The following is a 12,453-nucleotide window of genomic DNA, read 5'->3' as shown; positions in this document are numbered from 1 at the left end:
AGTAACTTGATGATCCAGTCTCAGGTGGGGTGAACCATGGGGTTCTACTCTCTGAGATATAGGCCTCTCACTTGGAAAAAGTGCCCGCAGAGGAAGAGAGAGAGCTCACAGGTGAAACTCACCCCTGAACTGTAGCAACTAGTTTCTGAATACTTTGGTATGTAGGGGTCACAGAAGAATTCTGTCCCTGGGTTTGGTATTAGATGGATGAAACAAATAACTATTTTGTTTTAAATGCTAGAAAAACGTATGCATTGATGCCCACAATCCAAAACTAAAAACAAAATAAAATATGGAAATTATTCCCAGCTCCAAATGCAGCTAAACACTAATGCACTTGCTTAAATTTAAGCACATGCTTGTGTCTTTTGCTGAACTGGGGCTTAAAAGACATTTAGCACAAACTCTTAACTGGGGAAGGTAATGCTTAAACTAATTTGGTTTTAATACAATCAACAGCCATATAACATGGAATAGCTATCCTAATAAACTTTTATCATTCACAAGGTGTTAAAAACCCCAGCAATTAATTATTAAAACATATTTACTGTGCAGGAGAATCAAATCTCATTATATGTTTTTAATAAGCAAGCCCATTAGTATCGCTGCCTTCTTCTGCCCATTCTCTTCTTTGTGCACTAGTGGGAGAGAGGTGATTAGACTAGCAAGCTCTACCTCAGGAAAAAAAAAAAACAACACTGCTTGGGGCAAGAGGAAAAGGAGCCAGGTCAATTCTATTTACATAGCAGGCTTAAACACTAACCAAGTTTTTTACAGCTCCACCCCCATTTCCCTTGTTATGACCTCCCCTTAGCTCACCAGGATGGAACAGAATTTAGATCTAGTAAGGGCTAGGTCAGCTGTGGAAGACAAAATATTTTAAAAACAGATAAAAAAAGAATAAACCCCTGGGATTCATTTTTAAAGGACATTTAATATTATACTTTTTGAGCCTCTCTCCTGAAAAGATGTCCCCTCAGGTCATTACTGTGACAAATGTGTAACCCACACCGCCACTACCCAGGCTGTACTATTCTGTGGATATAGGACATCAGACTCCAGGCTGTCAGTCTGGGCCCTGTGATCAGCATTTACACTTAAAATCAGGGCGCAACCCCTTTTTAAAACAGCCTTAAAATCTTCATAGCCTCTACATAGCAGCCTCTTTAAGAGCCAGGTATTTTATATGCAGTACAGACCCGTTAATCTGTACCCTACTTAATCAGAACTATGGTATTTAACCATATCCTGCTTCAGTCCTCAAATGCCATGGCATTCATCAGTTATTCCCTCCTCTTCATCAGGACACTGCTTATGTCCCAGAACTCTCTGGATAAACAGGATTCTAAATGAATCTTTTTAATGCAATTAGAAGCATTGTATCAGCATTCATGTTAGAAATTAGATCCTTATTAAGGCCCCGATTCAGCCAAACACTTTGGTACATGCTTAACTTTAAGGATATTAGTCCTACTGAAGTACCTGGGAGTACTCCCTTGTGTAGGTAATTTGCTGGATGAGGCCAGAAGAGAGTGGGGCATCACATACCTTTTCAGGAACACAATTCAGCAAGATATTTATGCACCTGCCTAATTATAAGCATGTGAGTTGCTGGGTTCTAGTTAATGGGGTTACTTATGTGCTTAAATAACTTGTTGAATCAGAGTAGCTGTGAGATACTGAGCACCCTCAGCATCAGCTGAAGTCAGTGGGGGGGGGGAGGTCAGGGATTTCATCACATTGCAGGATCAAAACCTATCTGACTTGCAGCTCAGATATTCATTTACCCGAGTTTAAAACTTTTCCATCTCATCTTAAAATTAGCTGGTTTTGCAAACAAACAGCTGTTATATTTTTATTTACAATAATCTCTTCTGACCAGAGAGCGGAAAGCTTCCTCTAGCCTTCAAGCATGCAAATAAGCAATGGATAAAACTGAGAAAGTGGATGGACAAAGCAAACATATTTTAATTACTGTAGGTGGAGAAAGCAAATATTTATTTTCATTAAGTGCGATGTAGAATTTAACATGTCACCTTGCAGCCGCATTGGTGATTATTTTCAGACTGCTGGGATTACGGATCAGCTTGTCCAGGATGCTGACAATCTGCTCAAACTTGGGTCTGTTGTTTCTGTCTTTCTGCCAACAGTCCAGCATCAACTGATACAAGGCAGCTGGGCAGTCCATAGGCGGTGGTAAGCGGTACCCTTCATCCACAGCCTTGATTACCTAACAAGGATAAAAGTTTTTGGAAAGTTGAGGCAATTAAATTAACTTATTTTATCAGTCCTGTGAAACAAATTAGCACAGACACTTTATGTTTAAACAAATGTGTTTATTCACCAGTTGTCTTGCAGTGTAACACTTCTGGTTTATCTGCAAAGTAAACCATGTAGCGAATTAGATATACAGAAAGTGCTACAGGAAGGTTAAGATACAGTATGAAGAAAGTGAGACACTCAAAAACAAACAAACAAACAAACAAAAAAAAAAAAACAAAAAACTTCTCCAAACGCACATTAATTAGATTAAAGCCATGAAAATGCTACATTTCATAAGCTGTGGGCTCTATTACACCAAAGACCAGATTGGTGGACAGTTGGGGGACATTTAGGACTAGAAGGGTTGTCACTCCCAATCTGACTATTGATCATTTGATTTCAATATCTTCATTAATAAGTATTAATACTTATACTTCAGAAGATATCAAAGCCACCATTTAGGTATCTTTAGTGCTATATGCTTTCCCCTATGCACAGCTGAACTCCCATTGTAATCAATAGGTTACCTCACCTACATCCCAATGGAAATTCTGAGTATGGGGATCCTTGAAGAGAGGACAGCACATAGTCTTTAGGCCATAATAGATCTCATTTTGGCAGGAGGTTGCTAATATGACAAGTTCATACCGTCTACTGTACAGTGCAGGTCAAATTATCTTCTTCTTTGCCTAGGCGTGACCTCATTGAAACCAGAACTTGAGGTAAAATTTTGCCCTGCATCTAAAATTTTATAAGATTTTTGTATATGTTACCATTTTCTTTCTCTTCTGGTGTTACAATCCTCCTTACCATTCCAGATAATAGTTTTTGCATATGAGTTACAAAATTACATATCCAAACTAGATGATGATATAGGGGATATTACACTAGCATTTGTGTTTTCAGGACTGCTAGATTCCAAAGCAGTGAAAACTGGTTTGAGACAGGAATCCAACTAGAAACACATTATGTGGTTTAAGTAGCCCTGTAGTGAAAAAACACACACATACACTTGCCCTGTATTTCATTTTAATATGAACAGCTATTGTGGAAGGCATCCCACTACAATCTAAATGCAATTAATTAACCCTGACCAATAGTAGACCCATTATGACACCTAGTTAAAAAGAATACAGTTTTCTGTTCATGTCTGAGATACAGCCAAGAGTCCTTAGTTGAAAGGGACAGTTTTGTTTTGTTTTTTAATGAATTTTTTTATTTATATTCACATTTTTAGGCGAAGGCGGAAAGAAAATGCTCTGCCAGCTTGATTTTAGTTGCCATTTCTGCTCCTTTGTTTGTTTAGTGTTAAAAATTGGACATAGAAAATCTTTGCCCAGCCCATGTGTGACAGAAAGTTATAGTTTTACTTCTATCCAAAAATGTTGGGTTATAATTGACTCGTGAAATATATCAAGAGAAACAACACAATAGTTTTTTGTTTTTAAATAATCTTACTTTGGGAAATGCTATCCCTCTAAGAAAACAAACATGTTAGCAGAGATGCATTAATTAAACCCAAAAAGCATGGCAGACCTGTATAGTTTACTGATGTTACATAGACATAACTCCACATTAAAGGTCTTCTAAACAAATGAAACTATCTCCCCATGTTATCTGTTGACTGCCTCCAGAAATTTTTTTTTTGTTTAATTCAAGTCTTAGTACAAATTCCTTTCTCTTCTTCACAGGCTCCAATAACAACTTACTTTGTGCATTCAACCTTTATGGAAAAATTATATAGACTGTTACAGAGATGGAACCAAAAGGGATCTACAGACATTTAGCCTGGTTCAATTAAAATGGCTCTAAAAACCCCTGGAGTGTAAAAAAGAATGACATCTTTCTGTAGACTTTTAAAAACCATCTTTTAGAATATCTCAACACGAATATAATTCTCTATTACATTGTACATAGTGGTCCAAAAACCTTTTAGAAAGATTATCATTTTCGTTTAAATTCTACAGGTCTTTTCTACAAGCAGGGAGACTTGGAAACTTTTCTTTTTACATCTTATTCAATGTCAGTGTCAAAAACTAGGAGCCACCTGGCTTCATTATGCTCCACTTCCTCTCACAGCTTGATTCTTTATTTGACAACATAACTCAAGACTACAATATACTCACGTCCTGATTGGACATCTCCCAGTATGGTCTCTCTCCATAGGACATCACCTCCCAGAGGACAATCCCATAGCTCCATGCATCACTGGCTGATGTGAACTTGCGGTATGCAATGGCTTCTGGCGATGTCCATCGGATTGGAATCTTCCCCCCCTGGAAGCAGAACAATCCTTTAATTCTTGTAACACATGTACATCTACATATGCTTTGTTACCTATAGCCATGTTTACCATATGGAATAGTAAATACCTTAAGTTACAAAATTCTATTACCATTTACCACGGAAGCAAGCCATTTCTTATACACAATAGTTTATATAACACATAATGCAATATATTGTATCACAAAACTCTTCTGAAGCTCTACGTGTATATATTTTTTCTATATAAATCAAATCATCAATTTATTTATTTACACTTAAAGAAAGGGTGGATGAGCCAGTCTCATTGAATTCAGTTGGAGAAGAAATAATATGTCAGGGGTCACATCCTCAGTTATACTCCAACCCCTTTATGCTGTCCAAATGGGGCAGAGGGGCCAGATTCTGGCCATAAACGGCCAGTGCAGGTGAGCTTCCTGTTAGTGTAAAACTGGCAGAATTGACTCCTACACTTCCTGCCACACTCTCATGTTTTGGGGAAGGGAGGGGAAGTGGTGCAGCTTTCCTTCACTAACGCCAATCCTCTGCTTGCATAAGATCCATGTGGATCACATGAAGGGGCACCTCTTTGTACAGGCAAGAATCTGGCCTAAGACATTTTTACTGTCATGAGAAGAGCCATCATTAAATGATTTAAACTTGGAAAAGAAGAAAAACTACTGTTAAAATTAGACCTGTTGTTATGGGGAACATCTCTCCCTGATTGAGACCACTGTTTCGTGCCATAAACCAAATTAACAAAATGCACGCAAGGAGCCTCAGGCTGCGTTTCTGCAACACGAGAACTAGAGGGAAGAGACTGAGTCACTTTCCAAAGGCGCCAGCTTTTACAGAAATCTGTAAGTCTATGATTTGGGGTCATGCATGAGGAAACAAGCCCATATTACACAGTAAAACAAAACTTTGGCATAAAATAATTCAGAAATGAATCTAATTGAATGCAGAATACAATGACAGGTTCAAGTAGTTTCCAACACCAGGGATGTATAGTATATGTAGCACTGGTGAAAGATCCAGCTCAGACTTCAGCTCAAATTATATCAATATATACGAACTTCCACTACTGCATAATCTGAGTGCCTCACAATTTGTAATGCATTCATCCCAAAACACCCCTGTGAGGCAGGGAAGTGCTATTACTACCGTTTACGAGTTGGGGAACAGACCTCCCCAAGGACAGGAAGTCTGTGGTGGACCTGGGTCTCCTGGGTTCATCGCTCATGCCCTAACTATTACACCAATCTTCATGTCACATGAATCCCTCAAAATTGGATGGGTTTAGTCCCTTTTGCTGTCCCCCCATCACTGTAAAATAAAACCCCAAACAAGCAAAGAGTAGTGTTTGACGCCATTTCCCAGAACATAGATTTAATCCATGTTCCAAAGCCAGACTGGCCCTACAGTCTTCCTCTTTCAAACTCAACACCCAAAATGAGGTGTCTCCTACTCACACTGAGTAAAATGCTTTGTATTTGTATTTACAGGTTTTTCCCACGGCCCTCATTGCTGTGGCATTAGAGAGCCACACAAACATTCAGAAATTTATGGTCTTAATACCTCTCTGAGGAAGAGGAATAATACTGTCCTCTTTTCATACATGCCCAAAGTCACACAGTGAGTCTGTGGCAGAGCTGAGGATTAAACCCAACTTTCCAGAATCCCAGAGCGCTAACCACCAAACCCACTGCTTTAACTCATTATTTCTATTAGATGTATTTATTTTTTACAGTTTGTCTATAGCAGTCTCTCCAGGGTCACACAATAAACAAGTAAATGTGAATAGAAGAGCTATAATCTAAAGGTACAAAACACCCCCACCCCCACATACACTCCAACTCTGAAACTCTCCTGTTCATCTCACCGGCTCAGAAACAGCCCGAGTAAACAATAAGCCATGTCACATGACTGAGTTCTGTCAGTGGAAGGGGAAAGTGATTTGAGAAGCAAGGGCCTTACACAGACTGGCCAGTCTTCAGAAGTACAATTCTAGGGACTATCTCCTTACATGTCCCAGCTGCTCTCAACTGTCAGGGTAAAATTACCTTTATGCTACCTGGAACCTAAACTACAAAGGACTTTTATAGCTCAAACCCAACCTTTGAACTACATCTGGAAATGAATATGTACCCACTGCAGTCTCTGGAACACAGATGTAATGTGTTGCCAGCATGAAACACCGATGAGTATGTCAGCAGCAGAATTCTACATTTAAGTGAATTTTCTAAGAGATCCTCAAGGATAGGCACTTTGCAGTTATGTAGCTAGGAGATGACATAGGAACAGATAACTGTTGAGCTTTGCTTTGATAGGAAAGGTTGCAACTTCCTAGCCAAGCAAAGATAGGTGGGGGGAAAAAACAAAACATTAGTCTGCTTTCTAAAACAGCAGTGGATACTACATTGTAAACCTGTGTAAAAAACAAGGGACAAACTCCCTCAATCGAGGATTCAGATATCACTTCCGGCGATTCGTCCAGGTGTTTCCCAACTCACCAATATCACCAGGAAAGCCAAGTGATGGCACCATCTGATTTGGGAGAAATTAAGACCGAGAGCTAAGTATCATCAGCATACTAATAGCACTGTAACCCAGAATCTCTCACATTGTCCCCTGGTTTCAGCTACACAGTGAATAGAGGGCAGGCAGAATATAAACTTGCAGTACACCACACGACAAAGCTCTTGAGCAGATGAACAACAGCCTGCTACTAGCCTCTGGGTCCTCTCCAAGGAAAAATAATTGATCTACTGAAGCACGACTACAGCTAAACCACCAGGTTTCCAGACATGTAAATACCATGTTGTGGCCAATGGTACTAAATACCCCTGCCAAATCCAAAAGAATCAGCATAGCCATCTCTACTCTGTCCATTTTCCATGAATAAGCAACTCAGCTCAAACATCAACTGCCTTCAGACACTGAGTACATCTATTTAACGTCTGCTATTTAATATAACATTCTGTTTATGTGAGGAAAATAATTATCTTATTGTTCTTACATGCAGGTAATGGCCTATTTATTCCTCTTAAGACGATGTCAAATGAGAGTCTTCAAGATCGGACTCACCAAAAGTCTGAATTCCCGGACCTGATTTAGGAGCTGACCTGGTCATGACCAATCTTGAATGAAGAGCCAAGAACAAAGTGAGATTAAAATGGTTGCAAAATACAATTTTATTCTCCCCAAGAGAAAGTGGGTGCCAATTTCTAACAACACAATGCAAGGGAATAAATGCAAATTTGGATCTGACTCTCGTACAGCCCTAAATGCTTTCCATCCCAACTGCCTTCAGCTTCTGAAAAGTTTAGAAATGGAAGAGACTTCCATGTGTCAACATGTAGATAAAATGTAGGCATCCCAGGAACATGGGAAATAACAGTAAAGTACAACTTACAGTACAAGTCCAAAATCAAGATCATTCTGACTGGATCTTGTAGAAGTCACCAGATGTCAAGGGGCAAAAATTAGTCTATGATTGAAAGGTAAGCACTTCATGGAGGGGAGGGAAATACATAGTTTAGCACAAAGTCCTTACCTGACATCATCTTAAAAGGGAAAAAATATCCTATTAATAAAAATAATGGCATTATTCTCCAATGTTTTAGAAACTACTGTATTAACATATGAAAGACAAATTCAGTAAAACATCAAAAGTTCCTTTTTTATGCACATTTTCATTGGTTTTATGAAGGACATATGCCTATCTATGCAAAGTTAAATTCCATTGAAAGTGAAGAGCTTTTTTTCCTCTCCTAAGCATCTACCATAGCTCTGTTCATGATACTGAAGGCATTCATCTATGCATTGGGGGTGAAATCCTGGGACCACTGACTTCAGTGGTCCCAAGATTTCACCCTGAGATCTTAGGATATAACAGTTACTTCTGAGAAACATACAACTCCTCTGCTCCCCTTTCACAATACCTGACAGTTTTATAGAGGTACAAGTATATAAGAAGCATAATAAATCTACATAACTTAAAAGCAAGTGATACAATACACCAGTTTCATAACCAGATGGGACTAGGACCTGCAATGATACAAAGTGGAATATTTCAACTGCATGTTGTATGGAAGCTATTATTCAATCAGCACAGTATATGTGAGGAAATTCTGGCACTAATTTCAAGTCAAAAGCAACATCACATTTGCCAGTTTTTCCTGCAGAACTACAAATTCATGAAAAAAAGGAAGAGTCTAAAATGTAATGAAAGTATTTAAAAAAATGGAAAACAGTAGAAAATAAAACTGAAAAGCTAGTTTAAAACATTTAAAGTTCAACATTTTGAGAAAACTGAGCCATCTTAGATCTAAATTCCACAGGAAACATTTAAATGTTTTTTTTTCCCCAAAAGTAATACTTTAAAATCAAACAGAATCTCTCATATGTGACTTTAGAATTTTCTGAAAATCAGATTATAGAACCCAAGCAATCAGAATTGAAAATCAAATACGAGTTTATGCAATGTTCCTGGGAAATACTTCTACTGAGAGAAGGAAGAAGGCTTTCAGAAACATGAGTGAAACCAAAGCTTTTAACAAGGTGTTTTAGCTATTTTAGCTACAAGTATCCACTGACACTGAATAAGTCCTGCTAATCGGACTATAATTTCAGCACCAAAAGCTAAGGATTTTTTCTTAAAATTGGTGCAACATTTTCAAATATTTCCACATATTTTAAATAACAAATAAAACAATTCCAATAATTGTTGGAAACTGAACTTAGAATTTTTATGCACTCATCCATTTTTTGAAAAAAACCATACAAGCTACTCTAGTTTTAAAAGCCGGTGAACTCAAAGAGAGCACTCAGTGATTGCTCAAGTAGCAGAATCTTCCCCACTCCTCCTCTCTCTCAGAAATGCTTGTCTGAGTTGGAGATTACATGAACACCAACAGAACACATCTGGTTAATTTTTATGATTTACCCATAGCAAAGATGTCATATAACTTATGAAGAACAGGAGTACTCTCTATTAGTAGTATTATTAGCATGCTCTAATAAATTTGTTAGTCTCTAAGGTGCCACAAGTACTCCTGTTCTTTCTGAGGATACAGAATAACACGGCTGCTACTCTGAAACCTGTCATATAACTTATGGTTAATCATGCAGTAGACTAAATCCAACATTTTCTATTAAGCTATGAAACAAAAATGGGCATTTGCCAAAGCTGGGGCTTCTTACTTACCAAAGCCCCTGCCATTAACACAGGCAAAACCCTGGCTAATATTGCTGGGCTACTGTTCTTTAAAATTAAAAGCAACTGGGCAAAGTGGAACACGTAGAACCAAAGTTCAGAATGAGGACTCTATAACTATGCCTACAGAAATGTGCATGCGGATGTCATGCGCACATAGACCCACCAGTACATGCCCCCCCCCCCAAAAAAAGGTGTAATCAAGTGTGTAAGTATGTACATGCATGTGCACAGTTACCTATTGGTGTCCTATTTTTCCACTTATTTTCTGAAGACAAAGATCCATTATGTACACTTCCAGCACAGTCTCTTTTTAAATGTAACTAGGAAAAAAATAGCAAGCTAGACTCTTTCTGCCCCTGCATCCTCCTCTTTCTTTAATTTTTAAAGAAAGATGTGAAGATGAACCCCAGGATTGTGAAATGTGTGCACCCCACCTTAAGCACTGACAGCAAAGCATTGATTTGGCCAGCACGGCATAAAACAAAGTAACCAAGAGAAAACAAAGGGCTATTGTGGGGACCTATCCAGGCATGTCGAATAATGCCATGTCAGACAGTGTCTGAGTCACTGGGGCAGTTACACATGTGTGGGAGTATGTCATTATTTTAGAATCTGGCAACATTTTAAGACCAAGGGCTCTTAGTTTCCTGCTATGTCAGTGTGAGTTTGACATTATCATACTGATGGAAATTAAAAAAAAAAAAAAATACTGAGGGTAACCCACCGGATCCCCTAGTAGTAACATAATCATGGTCCTAGCCTCAAACAAAGCCACAGGCTTATTAATATGATCATACGAACAAAAAATGAAAAGCACTACCTCAGCTAATTCAAATGGCTGAATGCTACTATAGCTAGTGAATTGACTATATAATGTTACAGCACTATGGCACACTGTATACTGTAACACACTTGGATCTGATTACCTAAAAACGTATATTATTTGATGCTATTTATTCTCTCTTTTCCCTCTCTGCTTAACCCACTACAGCAGGGGTTCTCAAACTGGGGGTCGGGACTCCTCAGGGGGTCGCAAGGTTATTACATGGGAATCACAAGCTGTCAGCCTCCACCCCAACCCTGCTTGCCTCCAGCATTTATAATGGTGTTAAATATATAAAAAAGTGTTTTTAATTTATAAGGGGGAGTCGCACTCAGAGGCTTGTGATGTGAAAGGGGTCACCAGTACAAAAGTTTGAGACCCACTGCATTACAGTGACTTTCAACTGCTACAGTAAGTTTATTTCTTAGATTTTTTTTTTTTTTTGAAAAATACACCCCCTTGAAGTTCAGGGAGACTGTGCAAACATTCGTTGATTGACAAGACATACAAATTAAGACCAATGTCCAAAATATAACATCCTCCTAACATCTAGGTCTGAGATGTGCTGTTGTGTGCTGGAGCAAAAGTGTCAGTAGTAATTGAAAGTTTTGTTTGCTGTCAACAGAGTTGTGATTCTTACTGTATCTGAACTGTGAAGCATAAATCTGCCGAAACTAAACAAAGCCTTCAATTTATTTTGAGTGAGTCTGCTACTCCAGCACACAGCAGCTGCTTCCAGGCCTACGTATCCCAATCTCGTATTTTGATTTATTATCAGTTAGAAAGCGATTGTCACGGATACTTGACCAAGTGCCTGGGAAGAAAGGAATCAAGAGAAACGGATTTTAACAAACGGGTGAGAAGAATTTGGCAACAAAAATGAGAGGGCAAAATCCAGACCCATACTCTATAGGGTCACATGACAGGAGAATCCGTGACGTATTGGGCACGAGGTCAGTCCAAGAGCCATCTAGCTGGTACAGGACAGAATGGCTCACAGTGGCTGCTGGAAGCCTGACCAATTCCCTTAACTAGCAGAATGTGTTTCCCCTTGTGCATTAATGGACATGATGACCAAACCCATGAGGTAGTGTCCTCTTGAGTGGTAGGTGACAACCCTCCCCTGTACTCTGTAAATGCTTAGGGGAGGTGGGACAGAGCAAGAGAGGCTTCCTATGGTCTCACCCTCCAAGGCACCCCACAACACAGGGCAGGATTTAGAACTATGACTTCAAAGAGAGAAAGAGAGAGACTAACAGTTAATTGGACTGCGTTCTTCAATTAAATGTCAGGCACATTGGTGATGTGCCTAAATATGCATTTAAATAGTGGTCCAAGGTAGTCACTAGTCTAGAGTATATAAATATTATGAATCTCTGAAGCACAACTATGGCCCTTATACAAGTGTGATCTTTACATTGGTCTTCAGAGGACTTGCAGAAGCGCGAGTATTACCGATTACCTATTTATAAAGACTGTAAAATTATATTCCTAATGGAAATGTAGATACAAAGGCCCTGCTCCTGAGAAAAGATTGGCCCAAGTGTATGCCAAGTGACTGGGGCTTAGCACAGAGGGTCTGTACATGCACAGGGGCTCTGCCTGGATGAGTTCTCTTTGCAGGACTGGGGCCTGGATTATCAAACAACAAAGTCACTTAAGATATCTTATTTCACTATCTGAAAGCGAACATTTGGAAATATGGTTACAGCTTTGATTTCTTTAGTCAATTTCAGAAAGCTTCTGAGTAACTGCTACCCCTCACTTTAGCTGGTAAATGCATCAAAGTCTATGGGACTATTCCATTATTTTAAAACTTGGTCCCTTTTTTCCCTTCATATGAAGTTAGTGGCTGTGAAATCTCCTGGGATTGACAGTCTAGGAA

General features: G+C 38.9%; 1 protein-coding gene across 3 annotated transcripts in view; it reads right to left on the bottom strand.

The window, feature by feature from the left end:
* Nucleotides 1–12,453, bottom strand: part of EPHA3 (EPH receptor A3) — a 318,256-nt gene that overhangs the window by 25,389 nt on the left and 280,414 nt on the right. For all 3 annotated transcript variants that reach the window (XM_034791240.1, XM_034791250.1, XM_034791261.1), the window contains exons 14-15: nucleotides 4,389–4,538; nucleotides 2,037–2,230 (exon numbers count right to left, since the gene is read on the bottom strand). In XM_034791240.1, the coding sequence (XP_034647131.1) occupies nucleotides 2,037–2,230; nucleotides 4,389–4,538 (344 nt within the window). The remainder of the gene's footprint in view (nucleotides 1–2,036; nucleotides 2,231–4,388; nucleotides 4,539–12,453) is intronic.

Source organism: Trachemys scripta, chromosome 1 (genome assembly GCF_013100865.1).
Source record: "Trachemys scripta elegans isolate TJP31775 chromosome 1, CAS_Tse_1.0, whole genome shotgun sequence".
NCBI lineage: Eukaryota > Metazoa > Chordata > Testudines > Emydidae > Trachemys > Trachemys scripta.
The sequence above is the reverse complement of the archived record's forward strand: the minus strand, read 5'-3'. Positions and strand labels throughout refer to the sequence as shown.